At 43.3% G+C, this 25,230-nt stretch overlaps 1 protein-coding gene across 2 annotated transcripts in view; it reads left to right on the top strand.

The window, feature by feature from the left end:
* The window catches only part of asap3 (ArfGAP with SH3 domain, ankyrin repeat and PH domain 3), a 54,652-nt gene extending 30,088 nt beyond the window's left edge, over positions 1-24,564 (top strand). Inside the window, exons 9-26 of one of the 2 annotated variants that reach the window (XM_045723356.1) lie at positions 1,751-1,837; positions 2,076-2,185; positions 2,960-3,029; positions 3,539-3,626; positions 7,719-7,767; positions 8,590-8,756; positions 9,155-9,288; positions 9,562-9,653; positions 9,756-9,942; positions 10,766-10,851; positions 11,619-11,734; positions 17,987-18,054; positions 18,888-18,995; positions 19,785-19,995; positions 20,263-20,548; positions 20,804-21,008; positions 21,888-22,015; positions 22,302-24,564. In XM_045723356.1, coding sequence (XP_045579312.1) covers positions 1,751-1,837; positions 2,076-2,185; positions 2,960-3,029; positions 3,539-3,626; positions 7,719-7,767; positions 8,590-8,756; positions 9,155-9,288; positions 9,562-9,653; positions 9,756-9,942; positions 10,766-10,851; positions 11,619-11,734; positions 17,987-18,054; positions 18,888-18,995; positions 19,785-19,995; positions 20,263-20,548; positions 20,804-21,008; positions 21,888-22,015; positions 22,302-22,350 — 2,241 coding nt within the window. In that variant the 3' untranslated portion in view covers positions 22,351-24,564. Of the gene's footprint in view, positions 1-1,750; positions 1,838-2,075; positions 2,186-2,959; positions 3,030-3,538; positions 3,627-7,718; positions 7,768-8,589; positions 8,757-9,154; positions 9,289-9,561; positions 9,654-9,755; positions 9,943-10,765; positions 10,852-11,618; positions 11,735-17,986; positions 18,055-18,887; positions 18,996-19,784; positions 19,996-20,262; positions 20,549-20,803; positions 21,009-21,887; positions 22,020-22,301 lie in introns of both variants that reach the window. The other variant, XM_045723355.1, reaches the window with a different exon arrangement.
* The last annotated feature ends 666 nt before the right edge of the window (positions 24,565-25,230 follow it).

The following is a 25,230-nucleotide window of genomic DNA, read 5'->3' as shown; positions in this document are numbered from 1 at the left end:
CAGATTTCCAACTGCCGATGGAAGCCCAGACACAATAACAGAACACATTGCTAGCAGGCAACTGTAAATCTCATAGACAGACAACAGTTGCGTAAGCTACAGTCAAATTCCTATTTAACAACCAATTATTCTCCTATTATTAGCCTGGTAGGCTTAATAATAGGAGAGCCTGGTAGGCCTAATGACCTAGATTTGCTTATCTAAGCTAAGGTTAACTCTCTCGCATGTGTGTTGGCTGTCTCTTTCTCCCTCTCGGTCATAGGGTTGCAAAGCTACTGGTAATTTACCAAAGTCACCGGAATCCTCAATCATTTTGGTAATTAACAGTAAATCTATGGCAGTCTATCATAACTTTGGTAATTTATACTTGAATAACTTTAAAAAAAAAATGTGTTCATATAGTAATAACTTTTAAAAAATGTATTCATATAGTATTCATTTGTGTTCTTATTTCCATGTCTAGTAGCTAGACCATATGGTTCAAGAGAAAATGGCCTAATTAATGAAAAAAGCATCTATTCAACAATTACATAATTTTCAATTAAAGATGCACTATGCAGAAATCTTGCCGCCATTTCCTGGTTGCTAAAATTATAATAGTTTGCCTAATTTCAGTTTGCCAAAACAAGCAAATATATTGTGGAGAGTCATTGTACCATCAAACCGCTGTGAAATCTATTTTCCATAACCGAAAATATTGTATTTTCAGCTGGTGTACAAAACCGAAAGTTAAACTTAAGAACGGGAATCATAGAAATGGCGCACATAGAACAGATCTGACGCTTCTTAGACTTGCTTTCAATGATCATGACAGATCTATAACACACATTTCTAAGTGAATTTGGTCAGGTCGCCCAAAAAGTTACATATTGCAACTCTTCCAACTTTTGGCTTTTTTCACAACTGCCACCATTGACTAACTACTACATATTGACATAGTAAAATAAATCGGTGTGTAAATATAAAGGATATTTCTTGCTGAAACACTCATATTAAACACACATTGTATTCACTAAGTTGGTTTATATTTAGAATGTTTTAAAGCTGTTATTCTATTTTTAATTTAAAAAAATGATCTTATTTAATTGTCATATATTTTACACGTGATAATCTCTGGCCCTCTGTGTGAGTTTATTACAGACACCTGTGATAATCTGAAGTACTCAAAAGGGCCACTAGATGTTTTGTGATAGATGACATAAAATCCTGCTCTGGCATCAGGCACAGTATTAGTAACGGACACATGACTTTAATGAGTGTCGGTGATTTCTTCTTGTTCTGCTTGGTCTGAAAGGGGCCAAGCTCAGGCTCGCTATTTCTCATGTTCAAGGAAGTATTATGAAAATATACTGGTTTGGCTTTTTTCATGATTCATTAATGTGACAGGCAGATAGGGGTGGTACTAAGCTAGCCTGGTGGTTTGTGCTGTCTAGGAGTTGGCAAGACTGCACAAACGGATCTGGGATCAGACTAAGATGGGACCCCAGAAACCAAAGAGTGTTCTATTGTTCTAGCTCCGTTACACTTTTTTTTGCAACGTTATGGTTTTATAGCTGTCCACACCCATTGCTTGAGGCCATGTCAACAAAGCATCCCATCCCACAGCCACTATTTTCTGGGAAAAAGTTGGTTTTGTGTCCAAAGCTGCAATCAACGCCAGAAACTTCCTCCAAACCCAAATCAATGTGTTTGTACTCGATACAGTAGATTGTATTTAGCTAACACTCTGATCTGTCCTTTGTGGCTGTAGGTACGACAGGACCAGGATGAGGAAGTGAGACAGCTCTCTCAGCTACGAGACTCCCTTAGGCTGCTGCTACAGGTGGAGGGGAAAGAAGTATGGTTTACACCCCTACAGAACTCAAACACTTCTGCACATTCTGTGCTGGGCTATGTTCATTAGGCACCAAATGGAAGAAAATGGACTGAAACAGAGGGACTACCTCTGCTTGTTCAGTAGGAATGTGCTACCTATTTGTTGTTCCAGTGTCATTCAATAAACAGTAGTGTATCTTGCTTTTAATATTGTTCTAAAGCAATTTTCTGGGACTAAGTCACTACTGTTTTGTGATTAGGAATACCTGAACAGAAAGAACTCGGGCAACGGCTACAGCATACACCAACCTCAAGGCAACAAGAAGTACGGCACAGAGAAGTCAGGCTTCCTACAGAAGAGGAGTGACGGGTGAGTCTGTGTGAAAAAGGTCAAGTCACTGATAAATATACTGACAATGTGTATATACACTGACAACGAGGCTCCAAGTCCACGTACCATGTTTTAAAGAAATGATGGACTGTCGTTTCTCTTTGCTTATTTGAGCTGTTCTTGCCATATTATGGACTTGGTCTTTTACCAAATAGGGCTATCTTCTGATTGGCATTAAGAAGGAAAGAAATTCCACAAATTAACTTTTAGGCACACCTGTTAATTGAAATGCATTCCAGGTGACTACCTCATGAAGCTGGTTGAGAGGATGCCAAGAGTGTGCAAAGCTGTCATTAATAAGGGGTATGTAGCTGGGTGGAGCGTGACATTGAGATGGAGAGGCTGGGAATCACCGTGCCATGTCAGCCTCAGCTGGTCTCCATTATTCTGGGGTTTGGATCTAGGCTGAGAGGCCTGGCCGGATGAGTGGATCCAGCTCCTCTAGCTAAGCCATGTCATGCAGAGAGAGAAAAGGGGGGAGCGATAGAGAAGGAGACCGAGGGAGGGAGAGCAAGGAAGTCTGGAAGTCCAAAAGCAGGCCTATGTCTCTATTCTAACCCCTCTCTCCTTGTTCTCAGAGTGTTAGATTAGTGTGATAACATGGGGTTGGGGGGGTGTGAATCAGTTGGGAAACTTGTATTCCAACAAATGATGAGTGAGCTTGATGGTAGATATACAGTAAGTTATGCCTGACTAAGACTGTGGTCTGTGTCTCTCCCTCCTCCTCGCGCTCCTTCTCTGCATCTCCTCCAGGATTAGGAAGGTGTGGCAGAAGAGGAAGTGCGGCGTCAAGTACGGCTGTCTGACCATCTCCCACAGCACGGTGAGACTCGACAATGGCTACGTCTCAAATGGCACCATATTCCCTATATAATGCACTACTTTTGACCAGGGCACCATATAGGGTACCATTTGGGACGCAACCAACATCTCTCACCGTCTCATTTCCTGTACCCCATAAACCATACAGTAAAGCTCACTGCCAAAAGTAATCCTCCAACTACTGTATACCTGACCACATGTAACTTTTTAAATCAGTTAACAGATTTCTGATGCCCTCGAAATATACCCCTCAATAGCTTTTCAGTCTGGTATCAAGTAGGACTTTTTCACATCCCCTTTCTTGTGGATTTCTCAAGGAATTCAATCTCGATGGCATTTTTAAGTAGAGGGCCAAGCTGAGTTAAGCCAAGCTGTACTGGGCTGCCCTGCATGTACCATAGGTGTTGGAACCATGCTGGAAAAGACCATGTGAAAATACCATATCTGAGCCGGTACGGTTCTCGTCGACCCTAGAGTGAGAAATTGACCCCAGTGTCGTTGGTTCCACAGATAAACCGACCACCGGCTAAGCTCAACCTTCTGACCTGTCAGGTGCGCCCCAACCCCGAGGAGAGAAGGACCTTTGACCTGGTCACACGTAGGTTCACCCCTCCCTGACCTCTCACCCCTGACCCCTCACCTCTGTCCACATGGGCTGAGCTGTACACCTGTAAAAAATGTTTTGTTGTTGCTAAAAAAATAAAAATAAAAATCCATGCAACTGGATGGACATTAACCCAATGTTTATAGTTATGTTTTATACCCTTGTTACGAATTGCAGTAATGCCTAATGGGATTCATTTGTAATGTTGCAGTTTGTGCGTTTGCATATGTACCTGTGTGTGTGTGTGTGTGTGTGTGTGTTTGCATATAGGTGTGCGTTTGCATATGTACCTGTGTGTGTGTGTGTGTTTGCATATAGGTGTGCGTTTCTTTGTCAAAACCCGTGTGTATTAGAGGTCGACCGATTAATCGGAATGGCCGATTTTAATTAGGGCCGATTTTCAAGTTTTCATAACAATTGGTAATCGGCATTTTTGGGCACCGATTATGGCCGATTACATTACACTCCACGAGGACACTGCGTGGCAACTTGACTACCTGTTTATGCGACTGCAGCAAGGAGCCAAGGTAAGGTGCTAGCTAGTGTGACGACCCTCCCACTCTGTCTGCCGTATTCTCTCTTTGTTCTTGTTTCCTTATTAGGATGCCGGTGGGCGGAGTTGGAAGGGTCGTCAGCTAAATGGGATTCGGTTCGTAACACTAGCATTAAACTTAACTTATAAAAAAAATCTATCTTAACATAATCACTAGTTAACTACACATGGTTGATGATATTACTAGTTTATCTAGCTTGTCCTGCGTTGCATATAATCGATGTGGCGCCTGCTAATTTATCATTGAATCACAGCCTACTTCGCCAAACGGATGATTTAACATGCGCATTTGCGAAAAAAAAGCGCTGTCGTTGCACTAATGTGTACCTAACCATTAACATCAATGCCTTTCTTAAAATCAATACAGAAGTATATATTTTTAAACCTGTATATTTAGTTAATATTGCCTGCTAACGTGAGTTTTTTTTAACTAGGGAAATTGTGTCACTTCTCTCGCGTTCTGTGCAGAGTCAGGGTATATGCAGCAGTTTGGGCCGCCTGGCTCGTTGCGAACTGTGTGGAGACCATTTCTTCCTAATAAAGACCGTAATTAATTTTGCCAGAATTGTACATAATTATGACATAACATTGAAGGTTGTGCAATGTAACAGCAATATTTAGACTTATGGATGCCACCCGTTAGATAAAATACGGAACGGTTCCGTATTTCACTGAAAGAATAAACGTTTTGTTTTCAAAAAGATTGTTTCCGGATTTGACCATATTAATGACCTAAGGCTCGTATTTCTGTGTGTTATTATTATAATTAAGTCTATGATTTGATAGAGCAGTCTGACTGAGCGGTGGTAGGCAGCAGCAGGCTCGTAAGCATTCATTCAAACAGCACTTTCCTGCATTTGCCAGCAGCTCTTCGCTGTGCTTCAAGCATTGCGCTGTTTATGACTTCAAGCCTATCAACTCCCGAGATACTAATACTAAAGGACCTATTAGAACATCCAATAGTCAAAGGTATATGACATACAAATGGTAAAGAGAGAAATAGTCCTATAATAACTACAACCTAAAACGTCTGACCTGGGAATATTGAAGACTCATGATAAAAGGAACCACCAGCTTTCATATGTTCTGAGCAAGGAACTTAAACGTTAGCTTTTTTACATGGCACATACTGCACTTTTACTTTCTTCTCCAACACTTTGTTTTTGCATTATTTAAACCAAATTGAACATGTTCCATTATTTATTTGAGACTAAATAGATTTTATTGATGTATTAAGTTAAAATAAGTATTGTTGAAATTGTCATTCATTATATACACTGCTCAACAAAATAAAGGGAACACTTAAACAACACAATGTAACTCCAAGTCAATCACACTTCTGTGAAATCAAACTGTCCACTTAGGAAGCAACACTGATTGACAATACATTTCACATGCTGTTGTGCAAATGGAATAGACAACATGTGGAAATTATAGGCAATTAGCAAGACACCCCCAATAAAGGAGTGGTTCTGCAGGTGGGGACCACAGACCACTTCTCAGTTCCTATGCTTCCTGGCTGATGTTTTGGTCACTTTTGAATGCTGGCGGTGCTTTCACTCTAGTGATAGCATGAGACGGAGTCTACAACCCACACAAGTGGCTCAGGTAGTGCAGCTCATCCAGGATGGCACATCAATGCGAGCTGTGGCAAGAAGGTTTGCTGTGTCTGTCAGCGTAGTGTCCAGAGCATGGAGGCGCTACCAGGAGACAGGCCAGTACATCAGGAAACGTGGAGGAGGCCGTAGGAGGGCAACAACCCAGCAGGAGGACCGCTACCTCCGCCTTTGTGCAAGAAGGAGCACTGCCAGGGACCTGCAAAATGACCTCCAGCAGGCCACAAATGTGCATGTGTCTGCTCAAACGGTCAGAAACAGACTCCATGAGGGTGGTATGAGGGCCCGACGTCCACAGGTGGGGGTTGTGCTTACAGCCCAACACCGTGCAGGACGTTTGGCATTTGCCAGAGAACACCAAGATTGGCAAATTCGCCACTGGCGCCCTGTGCTCTTCACAGATGAAAGCAGGTTCACACTGAGCACATGTGACAGACGTGACAGAGTCTGGAGACGCTGTGGAGAACGTTCTGCTGCCTGCAACATCCTCCAGCATGACCGGTTTGGCAGTGGGTCAGTCATGGTGTGGGGTGGCATTTCTTTGGGGGGCTGCACAGCCCTCCATGTGCTCGCCAGAGGTAGCCTGACTGCCATTAGGTACCAAGATGAGATCCTCAGACCCCTTGTGAGACCATATGCTGGTGCGGTTGGCCCTGGGTTCCTCCTAATGCAAGACAATGCTAGACCTCATGTGGCTGGAGTGTGTCAGCAGTTCTTGCAAGAGGAAGGCATTGATGCTATGGACTGGCCCGCCCGTTCCCCAGACCTGAATCCAATTGAGCACATCTGGGACATCATGTCTCGCTCCATCCACCAACGCCACGTTGCACCACAGACTGCCCAGGAGTTGGCGGATGCTTTAGTCCAGGTCTGGGAGGAGATCCCTCAGGAGACCATCCAACGCCTGGGCATGCTCCTGATGAGGTGGCGAAGGGAGGTCATACAGGCACGTGGAGGCCACACACACTATTGAGCCTCATTTTAACTTGTTTTAAGGACATTACATCAAAGTTGGATCAGCCTGTAGTGTGGTTTTCCACTTTAATTTTGAGTGTGACTCCAAGTCCAGACCTCCATGGGTTGATAAATTGGATTTCCATTGATTATTTTTGTATGATTTTGTTGTCAGCACATTCAACTATGTAAAGAAAAAAAGTATTTAATAAGATTATTTATTTCATTTAGATCTAGGATGTGTTATTTTAGTGTTCCCATTATTTTTTTAGCATTGTATATATTAAACAAATAAAAATTGGCCGATCTTTATTTTTTTTTATTTTAGTTTGTTTTTTATGTCTTTTTTTTTTTCTCTTTTTTTTTTATCTTTAATTTTTTTTTCTATTTTTTCTTTTTCTTTTTTTTCTACTTTTTTCTTTTTCTTTCTTTTTTTTCTAATTATTTTTGTCTTTTTAAAAAAGTATTTATTTTTTAAATATTTGTTAATATTTTATTTTAGTTTCATTTTTTAATATTTTTTAATAAAAATTATGCCACCTGTTAGATAAAATACGGAACGGTTCCGTATTTCACTGAAAGAATAAACGTTTTGTTTTCAAAAAGATTGTGACCATATTAATGACCTAAGGCTCGTATTTCTGTGTGTTATTATTATAATTAATAATTTATTTATATATATATAATTTTTTAATCGGCATCGGATTTTTTGGTCCTCCAATAATCGGTATCGGCGTTGAAAAATCACAATCGGCCGACCTCTAGTGTGTATGTAATGGAAAGCAGGTGCAGAGAGGCGGGTCTCCCTCCACGGTTTCTCTCTCTCTCTCTGCCTGTGGATCAGGTTTTCCCCCTGTAATATATCCCTTGGTATGTAGCCTCTGTACTCTCTCTCTAGCTCTCCTTTCATCTCTCCTCTCCCTCTACGTTCACACCCATCTTTCCTCTGTCTCTCCTCTCCAGGCAATCGGACCTACCATTTCCAAGCCGAGGACGAGCAGGAATGCATGATGTAAGCACAGCACTGGAGTCCCTCATATTCTAGACAAGCATTGTTCCAAATACACTGAGGTGCAAGTAAGGACTTGTTCCATGATTGAGCCATTCAAAAAAAGAGTGAGAGAGAGAGAATTTCTTTCAGAGAGACAGATGCGTAGAGGGACATTTAGAGAAACGGATACAATGTTTCTTTCAGAAAGAGAAAAATAGTTAAATTGAGAGGGGGAAAGAAACTGATTGCAGATGACAGAAACCTTCAGAAAGACAGTGTAATTTGAGACGCACAGAATCCAAGTGAGAAGGAGGGGCAATGTATCGAGAGAATAGGGCTGTCAGAGAGCGATTAAAAAGAGAAGGATAAAGAAAGAGCGAGCCCAGCTGGTTTGGGGTGGGGACCTCTCTGGAGCCCGACGAGCCGAGTAGGGGGGTTTCTCTCCACTCCTCTGTGTGGGCTTCAGATTTTGCCTTTCATCTGGAGGGAGGGTTGGCTGAAACGAAAGCAACAAAAAGGAGGGGGGGAGATGAGAAAGAAGAGCCCTGAAAGAGGTTTACTGCAGTGTAAACGTGCCAAGCTTATAGCTGTGGTACAGTATAATTCTATACTTGTGTTAGACATGCAGGTGGGTGCATTTGGTTACATTAAAGTACTTCCATTAAATAAACATTTCAAATGTAGATGTAGTTCCATAAAAACAAAAAGATGTATCCAAAAATAACAACTTGTACGACAATACATATTGTATAAATCTACATTGCATTGTTTAACCCCTTCCGTCTGTCTCCCTCTGTCTGTGCGTGTGTGTGTGTCTGTCTTCCTCTCTCCCTCCCCCTACAGTTGGGTGTCAGTGCTGCAGAACAGTAAGGAGGAAGCCCTGAACACGGCGTTGGGTGGCGACCAGCTGCAGTTCCAGGACTCCGGGCTGCAAGAGCTGGCCAGGGCCGTCATCACCGAACTCAGACGCATGCCCGGCAACGAGGCCTGCGCCGACTGTGGAGCCCACGGTGAGTCTGGAGGGGAAGAAAGGCCAGGGTAGAGGCCATGGCCAGAGAGACTTAAAAAGAGGTTATAGTGCCAGAGGTTTTGGGTCCAATTAGAGACTATACCAAGGGCCAAGAGTTATTTTCTGGTCAGGTCTCATGATCAGGACAAACTCCTGGCCCTAAATAGTATACAGTCCACTGTATATTATCTTCTCCTACTTTTAATACAGAGACAAATTTGTGCACGCTAATGCCAATGCCGTCCCTGACAAAAATGTGAAGCTTTACTAAATGTGGGGGCCATTTTAAATGGCCCCCCACACAGTTTTGCTCGTAGCATCACAGTTTCTGTGTGCATTGAGTAACAACGTGACAATCCCAGTATTTTAATGCACTGACTCCATTCCTCGTGCTAACAGATCCTACCTGGCTCTCCACTAACCTGGGCATCCTGACGTGCATAGAGTGTTCTGGGATCCACAGGGAGTTGGGAGTCCATTACTCCAGGATCCAGTCGCTCACACTGGACATGCTAAGCACCTCAGAACTACTGGTAACACACACACACACACACACACACACACACACACACACACACACACACACGAGTTCTAGACTTCAACGAGAGCTTCTGTCGTGGAGGTAGTTCTGTGACCTCTAGAGATCATCGAAGCTCAGCCGGCTAACACAGTCTTAAGTTGTGACGACAACCCAGGTTCGTTAGCTGGTCAGTTGTACTTCTGAACCTGTCATGCGTATAAATTAGACGTATGCATACCTCTAACTCCTCCCTTCTCGGTCTGTCTGCTTCTGTCTCTGTCCACAGCTGGCGGTCAGTATAGGCAACACACGGTTCAATGACATCATGGAGGCCAGTCTTCCCAATGATTCCATCAAACCTCTACCCCAGAGTGACATGTGAGTTCATTATAAGGCCTTGTGCTGCTGTCATGTTCTCATTGGAGACTTTGCCAGTTTCTGAATACCTATGGCTCTGTGTGTGTCCCATGGTGAAACTAGGAATGCCAGGAAGGAGTACATTGTGGCTAAGTATGCCGAGCGGCGCTACGTGCTGCGCAGGGACAGGGAGGAGGGTGAGCCATGGCGCGTGTATGATGCCGTGAGGAGCCGGGACCTCACCGCCCTGCTGCAGTTATACGCCCAGGGAGAGGACCTGGCCAAACCGCTAGCACAGCCTGAAGGACAGGTACTGTTATAGGAGACGCAGGCAGGTAGGAGGATAGGAAGTTGGACAGACAGGTAGACACATAGAGTATAAACATAAACACTGCATATAAAATGTAGGATCAAGTACGAAGTTCTGAAGATGACTTCCCATTAGATGCTTTGTAGTGTGTGCCCTGCAGGCATCATTAGGATGCTGTTTGTAATGTAAAGAACTGTGAATAACTCAAAAGGCAGCTGGTCGTCCCCATATGATTTAAACGACTAGCTTACGCTGGAAGGCTCCATTTATCAACATTCCTCTATGGGCTTGATTCATCCAGTTGACTCTTACGGTATTCTATGGCTGACTGGTTTTCTCAGAAGACTGCTGTGGATGCAATGTCCCAAAATAGACTCCAATTATTCTACACGTAATAACATTAATGTCCCTATGTTTTTGTCGTAAATGTCTCTGTTTTTGTATGGAGTGTCTGAGTGGGTAGTTAGTCTACCACTCCCTTCTCTCTCTGTAATCTATCGCTCTCAGATTTTTCACCCCTTCATCCTGTCATCTCCTCTCTTCTCTTGTTAAAATGTTACGTTCCCTCTCCTTTCTTTAATCAAATTTGCCCATCTGCTGTTTTCCACTCAGGAAAAAGGTGTGCAATAGCACTGACATCCACACATTTTGTGTGTGTTGGCAGGGTCTAATTTATTATTTCAGCTTTTCGGTTCAGTGAATGCGCAGAAACCGAAGACTCACCTGAAACTCATAGTATCTAGGTGCCCGCCACACCCTTTTTAGTCATTGTCACACATACACACAGTGGGTGTACAGTGCCGAATGAGTTTGTCTCTTCTAGGATCTGAGAGAGACAGCTCTTCACTTGGCTGTCAGGCTGGAGGACAGGAGTTCTCTAGCCCTGGTGGACTTCCTCATTCAGAACAGGTGAGCGAGCCCCCAGCGCTCTCAATACATATGGAACTGACATCAGTGTGCTAGCGTAGCAGTTTCTGTTTCCTTCCCCTCAAGGGAACCTGTCCGTACCACAGCTCGAACCCGGGGCCCTCTGCCTTGCTAACACGCGTGATTGCCCACTTGACAACGTACAAACCAATTGAGCTATAGAAAAGGATCCAATTCGATAGCACCATTGGTGGAGTAAACCACTTACGGCACGTTCTCATCTCCATTATACATAGTAACACAAGGGCTGTATCGGAAAACGTTACCTGCTGTCAAATCTGTGCTTCGTCCGTTTTCTCCTCTCAAAGTGCATTGGTTTGGATGAGAGGATCCAAGGTCACTCCTTCAGACCTCCAACAGCTTTAAAAGGAGTTTGGAGAACAAGGAAGGGGGAAGCAAGTATTTGACGGCTAATAACATGCTCAGAAACAACCCAGGGGTGTATTCATTAAGGTGAAATGTTTCGAACGTTGCGGATAGAAATTCAGATATAGAGCAGATCTGGTCACATTTCTACCTGAATATTCTGTAACATTGCACCCTCCTGAACAGAACCTGGTTAGAGGATTCTGGATTTCCTGCTTATTCCCGCCTGATTACTGAGATTTTACAACCAGGATTTCTAGAAAACCTGGGAATTTTTGCAACCCCCTAGTCACCAGCACTGACCATTAGTAGTGTCTTACCTACACCAGCCACCAAAGCCATAGGCCTACATGCATGTCATTGACTCTATCCCCTCATAACAGTGGCTGTCTAGAGAAGAGGACTCGAGAGGGGAACACTGCTCTACACTACAGCGCCCAGCACCACAAAACAGAGTGCCTCAAACTGCTGCTCAAAGGAAAGGCTGTCCTCCACACAGGTACCTGGTACACACACACACACACACACACACACACACACACACACAATCAGTGCCTTCAGAAAGTATTCATACCCCTTGACTTATTCCACATTTTTGTTGTTACAGCCTAAATTCAAAATTGATTTAAATATAAAAAAAATTCTCACTCATCTACACACAATACCCCATAATGACAGTGAAAACATGTTTTAATACATGTTTGCACATTTATTGAAAATGAAATACATCTCTCATTTACATAAGTATTCCCATCCCTGAGTCAATACTTTGTAGGCACCTTTGGCAGTGATTACAGCTGTGAGTCTTTCTGGGTAAGTCTCTAAGAGCTTTCCACACCTGTATTGTGCAACATTTGCCCATTGTTAAGTTCAAAATTCTTCAAATTGGTTGTTGATCATTGCAAGACAACCATTTTCAAGTCTTTCCATAGATTTTCAAGCATAGTCAAAACTGTAACTCTGCCCCTCAGGAAGATTCAATGTCTTGCTAAGCAATTCCAGTGTAGATTTGGCCTTGTGTTTTAGGTTATTGTCCTGCTGAAAGGTGAATTCATCTCCTAGTGTCTGGTGGAAAGCAGACTGAACCAGGTTTTCCTCAAGGATTTTGCCATACTGTAGATATTTTTTATCCTGAACTCCCTAGTCCTTAATGATTACAAGCATGCCCATAACATGATGCAGCCACCAATATGCTTGAAAACATGGAGAGTGGTACTCAGTAATGTGTTTGGGGCAAATCCAATACAACACTTTTGTATTCAGGTCAAAAAGTCAATTGCTTTGCCATATTTTTTACAGTATTACTTTAGTGTCTTGTTGCAAACAGGACCCATGTTTTATAATATTTTTATTCTTCACATGCTTCCTTTTCACCCTGTCAATTAGGTTAGTAGGTTAGCCATTAAACTCTAACTGTTTTAAAGTCACCATTGGCCTCATGGTGAAATCCCTGAGAGGTTTCCTTCCTTCCCAGCAACTGAGTTAGGAAGGACGCCTGTATCTTTGTAGTGACTGGGTGTATTGATGCATCCAAAGTGTTGTTAATAACTTCACCATGCTCAAAGGGATATTCAATGTCTGCTTTTAGAATTTTTACCCATCTACCAATAGGTGCCCTTCTTTGTGAGGCATTGGAAAACCTCCCTGGTCTTTGTTGAATCTGTGTTTGAAGTTCACTGCTCGACAGAGGGACCTTACAGATAATAGTATGTGTGGGGTACAGAGAAGGTAGTCACTAAAAAATAAAGTCCATGCAACTTGCAAATATATATATTACACACACACACACAGTTGAAGTCGAAAGTTTACATACACTTCGGTTGGAGTCATTAACCTGTTTTTCAACCACTCCACAAATTTCTTGTTAACAAACTATAGTTTTGGCAAGTCGGTTAGGACATCTACTTTGTGCATGACACAAGTCATTTTTCAGACAGATTATTACACCTGAATATTTCTGACCCACTGGAATTGTGATACAGTGAATATTCAGAAGATTACATACACTACCTACGTTGACTGTGCCTTCAAACAGCTGGGAAAATTCCAGAATATGATTTCATGGCTTTAGAAGCTTCTGATAGGCTAATTGACGACATTTGAGTCAATTGGAGGTGTACCTTCAAACTCGGTGCCTCTTTGCTTGACATCATGGGAAAATCAAAAGAAATCAGCCAAGACCTCAGAAAAAAAACTTCTAGACCTCCACAAGTCTGGTTCATCCTTGGGCGCAATTTCCAAACGCCTGAAGGTAGCACCTTCATCTGTACAAACAATAGTACGCAAGTATAAACACCATGGGACCATGCAGCCTTCATACCGCTCAGGAAGGAGACGCGTTCTGTCTCCTAGAGATGAATGTACTTTGGTGCGAAAAGTACAAATCAAACCCAGAACAACAGCAAAGGACCCTGTGAAGATGCTGGAGGAAACGGGTACAGAAGTATCTAATATCCACAGTAAAACGAGTCCTATATCGACATACCCTGAAACACCGCTCAGCAAGGAAGAAGCCACTGCTCCAAAACTGCCATAGAAAAGCCTGACTATGGTTTGCAGCTGCACATGGGGACAAAGATCATACTTTTTGGAGAAATGTCCTGTGGTCTGATGAAACAAAAATAGAACTGTTTGGCCATAATGACCATCGTTATGTTTGGAGGAAAAAGGGGTGCCTTGCAAGCTGAGGAACACCATCCCAACCGTGAAGCACTGGGGTGGCAGTATCATGTTGTGGGGGTGCTTTGCTGCAGGAGGGACTGGTGCACTTCACAAAATAGATGGCATCATGAGGGAGGAAAATTAAGTGGATATATTGAAGCAACATTTCAAGACATCAGTAAGGAAGTTAAAGCTTGGTCGCAAATGGGTCTTCCAAATGAACAATGACCCCAAGCGTACTTCCAAAGTTGTGGCAAAATGGCTTAAGGACAAAGTCAAGGTATTGGAGTGGCCATCACAAAGGCCTGACCTCAATCCTATAGAAAAAGTGTGTGCGAGCAAGGAGGCCTACAAACCTGACTCAGTTACACCAGCTCTGTCAGGAGGAATGGGCCAAAATTCACCCAACTTATTGTGGGAAGCTTGTGGAAGGGTACCTGACACGTTTGACCCAAGTAAAACAATTTAAAGGCAATGCTACACTCAATTAGTATTTGGTATGTAAACTTCTGACCCACTGGGAATGTGATGAAAGAAATAAGTTGAAATAAATCATTCTCTCTGCTATTATTCTGACATTTCACATTCTTAAAATAATGTGGTGATCCTAACTGACCTAAGATGGGGAATTTTTACTAGGATTAAATGTTAGGAATTGTGAAAAATTTAGTTTAAATGTATTTGGCTAAGGTGTATGTAACCTTCCGACTTCAACTGTATGTATTTGTCACTGGCCTACACACAATACCCAATTAATGTTAAAGTGGATTTTTTTTTATGTTTACAAATTAATTATAAATGAAAAGCTGAAATGTCTCGCGTCAATAAGTATGCAACCCCTTTGTTATTGCAAACCTAAATAAGTTCAGGAGTAAGAATTTGCTTAACAAGTCACATAACACTGAAATTGTTGCATGTTGCGTTTATTTTAGTTCATATAAACAGTGCATTCAGAAAGTATTCAGACCCCTTGACTTTTTCCACATTTTGTTATGTTACAGCCTTATTCTAAAATCAAATCAAAATCAATCTACACATGCTACCACATAATGACGAAGCGGAAACTTTTTTTTTTTTTTTTAATGTTTGTTTGCAAATGTATTAAAAGTAAAACACCTTATTTACATAAGTATTCAGCAGACCATTTGCTATGAGGCTCAAATTGAGCTCCTGTTTCTACAACTTGATTGGAGTCCACCTGTGGTAAATTCAATTGATTTGGGCATCATTTGGAAAGGCGCACACCTGTGTATATATAAAGTCCCTCACTTGACAGTGCAGGGACCTATTATTTATTTTTTACTACTTTCTACATTGTAGAATAATAGGGAAGACAACAAAACTATGAAATATCACATATGGAATCATGTAGTAACCAAAAAAGTACTGAACAAATTTAAATATATTTGAGATTCTTCAAAGTAGCCACCCGTTGCCTTGATGACAGCTTTGCACACTCCGGACATTCTCTCAACCAGCTTCACCTGGAACATTTTTCCAACAGTCTTGAAGGAATTCCCACATGCTGAGTACTTGTTGGCTGCTTCTCCTTCACTCTGCGGTCCAACTCATCCCAAACCACTCAATTGGGTTGAGGTTGGGCTATTGTGGAGGCCAGGTCATCTGATGCAGCACTCCATCACTTTCCTTCTTGGTCAAATAGCCCTTACATAGCTTGGAGGTGTGTTGGGTCATTGTCCTGTTGAAAAACAAATTATAGTCCCACTAAGCGCAGACCAGATGGGATGACGTATCACTGCAGAATGCTGTGGTAGCCATGCTGGTTAAGTGTGCCTTGAATTCAAAATTAATCACTGACAGTGTCACCAGCAAAGCACCATTACACCTCCTCCATGCTTCACGGTGGGAACCACACATGCAGAGATCATCCGTTCACCTATTCTGCATCTCACAAAGACACAGCAGTTGGAACCAAAAATCTCAAATTTAGACTCATCAGACCAAAGGACAGATCCCACCAGTCTAATGTCCATTGCTCATGTTTCTTGGCCCAAGCAAGTCTCTTCTTCTTATTGGTGTCCTTTAGTAGTGGTTTCTTTGCAGTAATTCGACCATGAAGGCCTGATTCACGCAGTCTCCTCTGAACAATTGATGTGCCTGCTCCTCAGAGTTCAAGTAACAGTCTGAGGGGCAGTTAATTGACGATTTTGAGGCTGGTAACTCTAATAAACTTATCCTCTGCAGCAAAGGTAAGTCTGGGTCTTCCTTTCCTGTGGCGGTCCTCATGAGAGCCAATTTCATCATAGTGCTTGATGTGTTTTTTTTTTTTCGAAGATTTTACGGACTTACAGTTCATAGAGGAAATCAGTCAATTGAAATAAATAAATTAAGCCTCTTGAGTGATGCAGCGGTCTAAGGCATTGCAATCCAATGCTAGCTGCGTCACTACAGATCCTGGTTCGATACCGGGCTGTGTCGCAGTCGGCCGCGACCGGAAGACCCATGAGGCGGTGCACAATTGGCCCAGCGTCATACGGGTTAGGGAAGGGTTTGGTGGGCCGGGATGTTCTTCTCCCATTGCGCTCTAGCGACACCTGCATGCTGACATGGTCGCCAGGTGTACTGTGTTTCCTCTGACACATTGGTACGGCTAGCTTCTGGGTTAAGCGATCATAGTGTCAAGAAGCAGTGCGGCTTGGTGGGGTCGTGTTTCGGAGGACACAAGCACTCGACCTTCTCTTCTCCTGAGTCCGTACGGGAGTTGCAACGATGAGACAAGACTGTTACTACGAATTGGGGACAAAAAATATCATAATTAGGCCCTAATCTATGGATTTCACATGATTAGGAATACAGATATGAATCTGCTAGCGTGAATCAGAAAACCAGTCCGTTTCTGGTGTAACCATTTGCCTTGTGCAGCGTGACACATCTCCTTCGCTGAGTTGATCAGGCTGTTGATTGTGGCCTGTGGAATGTTGTCCCACTCTTCAATGGCTGTGCAAAGTTGCTGGAAATTTACGGGAACTGCAACACGCTGTCGTACACGTCGATCCAGAGCATCCCAAACATGCTCCATTGGTGACAAGTCTGACTTCGCAGGCAATTAAAGAACTGGGACATTTTTCAGCTTCTGGGAATTGTGTACAGATCCTTGCGACATGGGGCCGTGCATTATCACGCTGAAACGTGGTGATGCTGGTTGATGATTGACATCATCAAGATCTCGTCACGGGATCTCTATGCATTCAAATTGCGATCGATAAAATGAAATTGTGTTGTTTGTCCGTAGCGTACGCCTGCCCATACCATAACCAAACTCCGCCACCATAGGGCATGCATTGACATCAGCAAACCGCTTGCCCACACAACGCCATACACGCTGTCTGCCGGTACAGTTGAAACAGATTCATCTGTGAAGAGCACCATTCTCCAGCGTGCCAGTGGCCATCGAAGGTGAGCAGACCCTGGTGAGGACAACGAGCACGCAGATGAACTTCCCTGAGACGGTTTCTTACAGTTTGTACTGAAATTCTTCAGGTGTGCAATCCCACAGTTTTCATCAGCTGTCCAGGTAGCTGGTCTCAGACAATCCCGCTTGTGAATTAGCCGGATGTGGAGGTCCTGGGGCTGGCGTGGTTACACATGGTCTGCGGTTGTGAGGCCGGTTAGAGAATTTGCCAGTATGTCCAAAACGACGGAGGCAGCTTATGGTAGATAAATAAACATTAAATTCTCTGGCAACCGCTCTGGTGGACATTCCTGCAGTCAGCATGCCAATTGCACAGTCATTCAACTTAAGACATCTGTGGCATTGTTGTGACAAAACTGCACATTTTAATGGCCTTTTGTCCCCAGCACAAGGTGCACCTCTGTAATTATCATGCTGTTTAATCAGCTTCTTGGAATGCCACACCTGTCAGGTGGATGGATTATCTTGGCAAAGGAGAAATGCTCACTAACAGGGATGTAAACAAATTTGTGCACCAAATTTGAGAGAAATAAGCTTTGTGCATCTGGAACGTTTTTGGGATCTTTTATTTCAGCTTGCTGTTTATATTTGTGTGTGTGTGAGAGAGAGACTAAACAAACTGTGGTATCTGCTCTCTCTCTCTCTCTCGTTATCCAGTGAACTCATCAGGAGAGACAGCCCTGGACATCGCCAGGAGACTGCAGCACTCCCAGTGTGTAGACCTGGTAAGACATGACTGACACTAGTTGTGACTGAAATGGCACCCTATTCCACATAGGACTCAGGTCAAAAGTCGTGTACTATGGGCCCTGGTCAAAATTAGTGCACTACATTGGGAAATGGGTGTAATTTGGGACGCATCCACTGACCCTTAGTTTACAGTCAACTCCCAGTGCTAATACAGGCTTTATTTTCCTACTAGCTCCCATCTCTCCCTGCTAAACCTGCTCAGACCGTGTTCAATTTCCTGTCTTCCTATCATTATGGAACAATAAATAACAAACTCAGTCTCAGATTATTTGTCACAAGTAGCTCGTTGCTTAATCCTCATAGTAAAGTCCATAATGAACGAAATGGACAGTGTGTGTTGTCCGTTTTCAGTTCCTGTCCTCTTATACTTGCGTGTGTAACTGGACAACTGTATCTAATATTTCCTGTTGGAAAAAGGGATAAGCCAAGTTACCTGATACTGAAGTTGCTGTTTCAGTCAAGGTTAGGGGCAATTTTTTTCTTCTCAGTCAATTAAGCCAAGTTACAATTCCAAATACACATTTTCCAAAGTGAAAAGAATTGGAGTTGGAATTTATTGAACTTGTGACAGATTTAAGTAGGTGGCCAGCACACGTGAGATTTGGTTCTGGGTTCTGAGACTACAGTTTCAGTGGTTTTAACAGTTGCCCCAAAGCTTGAATATGTTAATTCAATTTCTGGTTGATATTCAAGTATTTAATGCATTTAATCACTACTGATAGGAGCATACAATAACTTGTATGTTTGTACTCTGAGTTAAATATGGATTTGTAGCTGCATGATTGACGTGTGTCTGCGCGTATTTTAGCTGGAGCTGGCCCAGAGTGGGAAGTTCAACAGTCAAATCCATGTGGAGTACATGTGGGAGACACAGAGCCAGGACCTGTACGACAGCGAAGATGAACTGGATGAGAGGGTACACACACACACACACACACACACACACACACACACACACACACACACACACACACACACACACACACACACACACACACACCCAGCGAAGATGACCTGGACGAGCGGGTAAGCACACACCCCTGTACCACTAACCACTACAACCAATACACTGGGGTAGGAAACCACGGCACTTCACGTTTTTTTTTTTTTTTTTACCGACCTGGAAGACCAGGTGTGTTGCATTTTAGGCAATTACTGAACTGATTTATGAGCTCAGTTGGTCAGGTGTAGTGCCTAGTTGGAACAAATCCTGCAGTACCTGCAGCATTCCAGGAACAGTGTTGCCTACCCCACACTAGGGTTTAGCATTTCCCTCTGAGTCACTCTGCTCGTATCGCTCACTATTACACTTGACTTAGTCATGGGGAGATGCAAGAGCAGGTGAGTGAGAGCCAGATGCCCTGTTGGGGTACTTTAGAAATGCATCCTTCCTTCATAGTTTCCCTGAAGTAATTATTCATCTAAAGTGGTTGGATTGGTGGAAATAACGCGGTGGTCACTTTGCCTTCACCTATCCAATTACTTATAGATCTGTTCTTACCTCAAGGAAACAATGACGGAAGGTTGTGTCTTTGAAGTATTCGAACAGGGCCAGATACTTTGCCATAAAGGAAGCCTCAGGTAGGCGAGGTGGAATTTTCACCATATTGCTTACACCTTTCAGATCCAAGTGTCTAGGGGTAAGGGCTGGGCACTAGGCTTCTATGGTCATTAAACAATGAATGTCTCCCCCTCTTCCCCCAAGGTGAGCCTCTTACCCAGGAACCTGCGCTCGTCTCTGCCCTATAACGTGGGCGTGGGCGCCTCGCCCTCCCGCTGGAGCTTCGCCAACGCCCCTGTGGCGTGTAAGACCTACGAAAATGTGGACTTCTTGTACCGTAACCCCCCCGCCAACAGTGCCCCATCTGGCGTCCTCAAGCCCCCACCGCCGCTGCCCGCTAAAGCCATCATGAGAGGTGAGCCTCTGAAACACACACACACACACCTAATCTGTTTCCATTTGATCTCCAAACACTGAAATGAGGGCTCGATGGCAATTTCTCTTTCCATGATTCCTCGCATCTACTTCTCAACTGTAGTTGAGGAGCTTCCTTCGTATCTTCCTCACCTTTTGAAAAGGAGGCAAGGAATCAAGGAAGAACTAATTGAGAAAGACTGCCATACAAAACAAAGTCGGTTCCTGTTCCTCTCTTGCTCACCTGCTACCCTCTCCCTACCTCCAGGCCTCTCGGACCCCCAGATATCTGTGTCCACCCAGGAGGGGGGCCGCAAATCCCCCCGGCGCTGCTGCTCTAACCCTGCCCCCCAGTCCAGCCCCCCCTCCCCCATGTTGGAGGGTCAGACCCAGGGGGGGCGGCCACCCAGATCACCCCACGGCCAGGGGGGTCAGATGAGGGGACAGAGACCGACCGCAGCATGGGAGGGTCAGGCTAATAGTGGCTCATGGTCTGGGGCCTTAGACAGCAGCACCAAGTCCAGCTCCCCTCAGAACCACATAGGACCCGTCAGGTAATAAATAGCAAGACGTTTTTTTTACTTTAAAAGCCCTTTTCCTGATAGAAGCATCAAACATTTGTTTTGTCACAACACCCATTTAAGAAAGATAATTCCCATCCTAATAACTGTCTTGGGGAATACAGCTTTTGTATTGCTGTGCGCTTTTGGACAGCAGGGCACAGTTACTTTATCTTACAGCGCCCTCTATTGGCACCTAGTGAATTTCCTCGAGGTAGTCGGTAAACGATTCAATTCTTCCCCACATAGCTCAGAGAAGACGACATCGTACAGGCGGACCAACAGTGGAGGACAAGGGAAGTGTTCTACAGCCGTGACCTCTCCCAGCTGTGTGGCACTTGGCAGTCAGGAGGAGCTCTACTGCAGCTTCGTGACTAACGACTCCGCCCCCGGCTCCACACCTTCAGCCTCACCCATCACTGTGCCCGCCCCGCGCCCTCGCAGAAATGCCATGGTACATATAATAGGCTACCGCTAGCATGCACGCAGAGACGTAAAACATTTTTGTCCCCGAGTTCACCTGGATATGTAGAAAAACGGCTTAATTTCCAGAATCTCACACTATCCCTTCTAACGTTACTGTCTAATCTGTGTATATCTAATATGGTTGGTATAAGTATGTGTTCTAACATCGTATAACTACTGTACAGTATTTTTGTATAAGAAAATGGTAATCAATCAAATTGATTGATTTGATAAAGTTTTTTTTACATCAGCAGATGTCATAAAGTGCTTAAGCGGTGATGCGCGGGTTGACTCATAACCTGCAGTCCCCGCCGTTATATCTGCAGAGCGGGCGGGTTTATGATCGCTAAATATTGTGTGGATGAAGGGCGGGTGGGTGGTGAGCGGATTGGATAAAGAGAAAAAATAAATAATCCATAAATGTCAAGTTCAGATCTATAGGCTACATAAAGGTTTTTCTTGTATTTCTTAGGCCATTAGTGCCTAAGCATCAGGGCCTAAATGTACACACTCCAAATAAATGTTGAAGAAAATGTCATTGCTCAATAAATCTTCAAGCGATTAAAGGGGAACTGTACAGTGCATTTTCTATATTTGCGGTTTAAGGTTGGGTGCGGGCCCCAGAATTTTATCACACATTATCAGGCTGTTGAGGATGGCTTATTAGCAATTGCGAGTAAACAAACAGCTGACCCGCGCATCACTATAACACAATGTGAAAATATGAGCAATAGAATATAACCGAAAAGACTGACATGGATATCATTGGCTGCTTGTACTCCACATTCAGCGAGTAGGCATTTTGGTACATACTGTATGCCTGTATAAGATTGTGTCGGTAAAGTGCATCTGTGTGTGTGTGTGTGAGGCATCTAAGAGCCGGCCGACACAGAAGAAGGTAAAAGCGCTGGTGGACTGCAGAGCTGTCAGCTCGGACCAGCTGGCCTTCTTCAAGGATGAGGTCATCGTAGTCACAGCCACCGAGGACCCCCACTGGTGGGTGAGTAGAACTACACCTCTAATTTACCGTTGTGTATTTGTTTTATATTTTAATTCATTTTTTAATAAGAGGTTTAACACAAAGTTCAGCTGGTTAGTTGTCTTTTAACCTAGTCTCATATCACGAAAAAAACTGTTTTTCTTTGTATCATGTTCTGCATAAAGACAAAAAATACATAGGCATAGAGAGAGCCCTTACATTAATTTCCCTGTATCTTAAATATATCCCTCCATGTTCCTCCGTCTATCTGGTCATTGATCTTGATTGTTTCTATGCCTACAGGTTGGCCACATCGAGGGCTATCCATCCAGAAGTGGGACATTCCCAGTGAACTATGTCCATAAACTAGGGGACTGACTACATAATAACCCTACAACCTATGCCCTACCCTAACGCTTACTGCGCCACTTGCCTGGGAAACCGAAAGGCTCTAACGATATTCTGAACTTTGATGTGTTGTGATCCAAGGGCTATATAATCTGCATACACTCAATTGTATATACAGACAGTGCGCTTAAGGAAGTCACTATAAAATGAGTGTAATCTAGGCTTTAACTGATCAAAGCACAGGGAGGAATGCCACCCTAAAAGAAAAGAGGGAAGAGTAAAGCCTCCCTCCACCTTCGACCACTCCAGTTGTAAAACATACAAGTATTAAATAGTATTTACCACAACTCACTGCTCGGGGAGAATGATAACAACAGTCCCAGCCACATAACTGTTGGAGAAGTTGGAATTTCTGCGTGTGTTTGTGCATGCGTCAGCCTATGGGTGTGAGCGTAACTGTTGGATTACCTGTCAATGGCATACATACTGTACTATACTGGAGTCTGGAGGAGAGAACATGTGCTGTATAAGAGAGGATGAATAGCCTACGTTGTCCACTGCCTTCCTGGAAACTAAAGAGACTAGGAGATTCATGCCATGTCATTCACAGTTGTCGGGACTGAGCCAGATGCAATGAATACCTGCTCAGTGACCGGTGGCGTTGATGTCTGGGGCTGGAACGACCTGGAACTGAAAGCCAGACAAAGTGCCTTTGTGGCTGCCAGCCTGTCTCCCTGGGCCCTCAGGCTGCCGCTCTGAAATGGAACCCCATCCCCTAAGCTGGTTTTGGATCCAGACTCCAGCACCGACTGGAGGTCTGGCTGGAGCCTGCGTGATTCAGTTTCCTCCAGTCTCCAGATGCAGAGGAGTCTCTACACAGTATGCATGGTTTGGCAGGGGACAGGAAGAGACTGTCACTGCAGTGAAATACACAAAGCTGGATATTCACTAGGCACCAAATGGACTGAAACAGGAGAAGACTAAATGAACTGATCGAATAAGAAATGTTCGTATGCGTTGCAAAATGTTGTCTGTTACTTACTCTAATGCACCAGGAATCCGGCAGAATACTGTCTCAATACAATTTCATAAGCGCTTTTAATGCCACTAATAGAAAACAAAAGCTCAGTATGAGATCTGACTGTTAAGTGTCTTGTACAACTGGTTCATCTGTCCACAAGTAAAACTATGCCTGCTATGGGCATGATGGGCTCTCGTAGGACAGACCACAATACAACCCTTTTAGAGACAAGGATCTGTAGCTTTTTGGCTGTGCAGGTGTTTCTCCGCCTGTTTGCATTCCTGTAGTTCGACAGGGGGGTTATTGAAGGTTTGTTTAGCGTTCTATAGCTCGACTCACTGCCAATAAATATACAAGCAGAGAACTGCATGATCGCTTGAATGTGCATGGATCCAGGGACGGACTGTAAAATGAGGGCAAACCATTGAGTGCATGTTGTACAAATGTAAAAAAACACATATGTTGCACGTTGTTGGAAACATTTTATATACGACATTTATATCACCCAGTGTTGTAAAATTGCTGAGTGTCAGATTCGATGCATTATCTTTACATACTGTACCAAACTTTCTCATCTTCCGCTACTCACGTGCTCTCATGTAAATGATACTTGTTAGTTGTGAACATCAATTTGATTCTATAAACTCTTATCTGTGCCAGTGGAGCAACAAGGCATGGGGTTTGGAGTAGCGGTGGACCAAAGGGCCCAGTCAGTGCACTCTACTGACTCTACCCAACTGAGACAGAGGAATGAGAGGTGTGCCGGAGCCCCCCGGGCCCTATATACACTTCATTTTAAGTTGGACCGTGAGCTTGAATAGGGCTGCGTCCCAATACTCTTCTATCACTTTCTTTTATAGGTACTATCGGATCAGGGGTTGGGAGGGAGAGGAAGCAAGGGAAGAACGCTATTTGACATTACTGGACTAATGGAGTTTACGGCGAGCTAAGTGAAGGCACTTGTTGTTCTTCCATGTCTTCGTATCGTTGACCATATACAGATCCTGAATCGATCTCGATGGTTGAGACATCACATGTTTTCTGTGGAGTTCTATCTTACATTATCAATATAATGGAATATTTCTGTCATTTCATTATTAGCAACTATTTGTAATATGGTATGTTTTGCACTCTTTGTCCTTTCCACATGTGATTTTTAAGCTCAACTAGCGATTATTAAAGAACACTGTTAACATAGTTTTATGCTGTATTCCATATTTGTATTATGGAGAGTTTGGTCACTTTCAGAATGGATTTACATGTATTGATGCATGAAACTTTTATCATACATAACACATGAACGATAATTATGTAAAATATTCATGGCCAAAAAGATAATGTAGAGCAGAATGCCTGAGATGGATTGCATGTGATAGATACTGGAAATAAAAATAGTTTCAAATAATTTTTCTGATGTGCTTAGAAATCTCATCCTCGTGATGCACACTCGTATAGATCGAAATACTGACAGTATAAGACTTTAGTTTTATGGAAAACATCCAATATGACAGTTTTGTAAACTAGATGAGAGTAACAAGCTAATAATAGTTTGCATGTATTCATAAAGCTCTCATTAAAACATGTTGACCATTTACAATCACTAAAAATGTATTTAAAATCTATGAATCTATTCATGCCAGTTAATCTGTTTTGGTTACTCACCAAAAATAACTACTACATTTGTGAAATGGGAGCTTATTACAAATGGAATTAAAACGGAACACTCAATTAAATTTGTATAACATCCCTCAACCTACCCATAACAAAAACACAAATGTCCTCCACCCCTACTTTACCTTCCAACCACTCTGTCATCCACCTCAAACATCAGCCAAAGCCCCTAGGATTAATACAGTACAGCTC

The sequence above is a fragment of the Salmo salar genome, chromosome ssa09, assembly GCF_905237065.1.
Source record: "Salmo salar chromosome ssa09, Ssal_v3.1, whole genome shotgun sequence".
Lineage (NCBI taxonomy): Eukaryota > Metazoa > Chordata > Actinopteri > Salmoniformes > Salmonidae > Salmo > Salmo salar.
The sequence above is the reverse complement of the archived record's forward strand: the minus strand, read 5'-3'. Positions and strand labels throughout refer to the sequence as shown.